We start from the raw sequence: 3,189 nt of genomic DNA, 5'->3' as shown, positions 1-3,189 counted from the left end.
GATCCCGACAACGTCGCTTTCTGCGTGCTGGCCGCGGATGAGGAGGACGAGGGGGACATTGCCCTGCAGATCCACTTCACCCTAATCCAGGCCTTTTGCTGTGAGAATGATATTGACATTGTGCGGGTGAACGACGTGGCCAAGCTGGCTGGGCCCAGCGAGGAGTCTGGGGAGCCGCGGGACCTCCACTGCATCCTCATCACGGTGGGTGTCTCTGGGCGATGCCCTCCGGGGCTGTGTTTGCGCTGCCGGCCTCCGCACGGGAGGTTTGGAGGCTTTCAGGGGCAGACAGATCTCCCGCTGGTATCCAGATCCTCTTCTGGGCAAAGAAAGGGAGCTTGGCACACACTGTAGGGCAAGTCAGCTGAGTAGTAGTAGTAGGCTACGCTTCTCGTGACTGAGGACTTCCTCTGTTGTCCACAAGGGTGATGTCTCTGCTTCTTGCTTTGTCTGTCAGAGCAGAATCCATCTGAAAATGCCTTGCTTCCTAAGCTAATGCTTCTGTAAATATTGTGATGACTTAAGGTGGTGGGCAGCACTCATGGTGTGCAACTCTTCTTTCTGACAGAACCCAAATGAAGATGGCTGGAAGGACCCAGCTCTAGAAAAGCTGAACTCATTTTGTGAAGAGAGCCGAAATGTCAATGACTGGGTGCCGACAATCACCCTACCTGAGTGATGGCGACCCAGTGCACTGGGGAGGTTGAAACCTTTGTTGCATTCTCAACGTGGCGTGGGTTCACCGACGTGTGCAACAAGCTGCTGATTCCATGGATTAGCCTGGTCAAGAGACTGGATTAAAGTCACTCAGACTGGCATGCAGTGGGCTCTTATGGAGCAGAAAGAGGAGAACAGCTCACCTCACTGGTGAGCCTCAGTAGGCTGCAGCTGTGGAGAGGCTGACATACCATGGAACTGAAAGAAGCATTGCAAGTTGCCTGATCAAGTGGAGCTGTTTCTGAAGGCAGACAGAAAGTCAGGGAAAGTGGGCCAAAACTTTCCAGAAGGACTGGACACAGTACTGTAACTAGGAACTGTTGGTGCTGTCTACAAAACACAGTGAAGAAAGTGTCAGTATTTGATGGAGTACTAGGAACGGGTTACTAAGACAAATATAGACACTCCAAAGCGGACAGACTTCAGCAGGCCTCTTGGGTCAGTCTGCAGAACTGGTTTAATAATGCAATAATTTTTATGGAAGTATTTGCTGCTATTGAAGCTTTAATAATAAATTTTTGACAATTAATTTCTGGGTGTGTCTTGCTTACTGGGTGGGGAAGCATTTCACTGAAATAACAACTGATGTTTTGCTTGTGTGTTGTAGTCAAAGGTATACTCCACAGTAATGGAGCTATTGCTCAAATAGTTACTCAGCTGAATGAAGAGCTGTGCTGTCCAAGTTGATAATTCAACCTTTCACCCTCTTGCAACAGCTGCTTGTGGCAACAGCTTGCAAGACTAAGGAGCTGCATGCTTAATAAGCTTGCTTATTGTAATAGGTGGTCTTTGTAGTCTACTGAAAGAACACAATATGTGTTGGAAACATGGGTTTTTTTTTTTTGGAATACAGACCTCCAGTAAATTGCATCATTAGTTCTTAGATATGACTTCGCAGCTCTGAACGAGTCTTACTGTGTTCACATTTGATGGAAGTAGCTTAAACATGATGGGGGGGAGGGATGTCAAATACGTCTAACACTTGCTTTGATTGGAATGATGTCGTTAAGTCTAAAACTAGCTAAAAGTGAATAAACAGCACATCTGCTGCTAGCTGCTCTCTGATTGCCATATGCTGTAACAATAGAAGCTGTCACTCCAGATGCCAATTTTGCAAAACCTAATTGCAGTGACAACACCAAATGAAGTCCAAAACAATTTAAGGATGGTGTGGCCTTTTTAAGAGATCCTGTCATGGAAAGTTAATATGGGTGGGCTGATTTGGCCCTATGTTAAAATGGAAAATATCACCCCATTTCTATACACAATCTATATGTGTGCTCCAGGACTTGATGTTAAAATGGCATAGTAATGATCCCTTCTCCAGAGAGCAAGAAAGCTGAACTAACTTCCTCTACAGACACTAAAAATACTCAGTTATCACAATTAGATTTCCTCTAGGCTGGCTTGCAGTGATTGACAGTAGCACTTGCTGAAAAGTGGTCATTTCTACATAGGGTGTCTTGAACAGTTGTGGTTTCTGGGAAGTTGCTTGCTCTCGGTTTCATTGTTCCTCATAAGGGAAGTTCAAATGCAGCTCCAGCATTCCTGGAATGCTCTCACTTGTACAGGAGGCATCTAGCACTGCTCTGCCTTTGTTACTGTGCCGTGAGGGGTTGTGGTATTGCAACATAACCAGAGTTGAGGCTGAAGCAAAAGCTATAGGGCCTCAGCCCTCTGCAAGTATTCCTTCTTGCATTTTAGGTACAGGAGTTGCAGCACAGACTGTTTCGATACTTACTCTGCACACATCAACTGGTGTCTGCTCTAGGACTTTGAGAAAAGTCACACAGAGGAGCTAAGGGAATAAACAGCTTTGGCAGCTGTGATAATAGAAACTGCCTTTAAGGCAATTGCCTTTATACATAGAAATATCAAGTCTGGATGCTTTGTTACACATTTTTATATTTTTCCCTTAGCAAAGGCGTGTTTCTTCAATGGTTTTACAGCTGAGAAATGTATTTCTGTTCTTTGCTAGGGGCCTAATCAGTTCTCAGAGCCAAGAACAGATTAAAGGGAACTGCCCTGAAATCAACTTTTATGTAAAGTGTAAGCAGTGCTTTACAGCTTTGAGCGGTTTAAACAAAAGCCTGAGGAAGTTTTCAAGCATGTATACAATTACACATACAATTAAAGTGCAGGAGAGGAGAGGGGCGAACAATTTGGTGGCTGAGACAGTAGGCATAGATAGTTGTAGAAAGTTTAACTTTCCAGCTGTTATATAAGAAATATATTATGCAGCAAACAATGAAATGAAAGAGGCAACACAAAAATACACCTGTGAGGATGTTGCCTCTAGTCCCTTAGAAGACGGAGGCTGACCTTTGCCTCCCCAGTGTTCTTGTGAAGCTGTAAGCTGTGCCTCATGAGAGGTACACAACCTCTTATTTCAGTGACCCAGACAATTCTCCTGAAATCCCTTCTGGCTCAATGCAGATACACTGTAATGCGAATAGTATTAAACTGAGCCTC

General features: G+C 44.8%; 1 protein-coding gene across 1 annotated transcript; it reads left to right on the top strand.

The window, feature by feature from the left end:
- Positions 1 to 3: 3 nt before the first annotated feature.
- On the top strand, positions 4 to 1,246 carry GADD45G (growth arrest and DNA-damage-inducible, gamma; the record flags this gene model as incomplete). The annotated part of the gene is made up of 2 exons (XM_010076893.1): positions 4 to 204; positions 569 to 1,246. Coding segments are annotated over 2 exons (312 nt in total), but the record flags the coding sequence as incomplete, so codon positions are not given.
- Positions 1,247 to 3,189: the final 1,943 nt, after the last annotated feature.

This window comes from Pterocles gutturalis, unplaced genomic scaffold, assembly GCF_000699245.1.
Source record: "Pterocles gutturalis isolate BGI_N339 unplaced genomic scaffold, ASM69924v1 scaffold8023, whole genome shotgun sequence".
Taxonomy (NCBI): Eukaryota; Metazoa; Chordata; class Aves; order Pterocliformes; family Pteroclidae; genus Pterocles; species Pterocles gutturalis.
The sequence above is the reverse complement of the archived record's forward strand: the minus strand, read 5'-3'. Positions and strand labels throughout refer to the sequence as shown.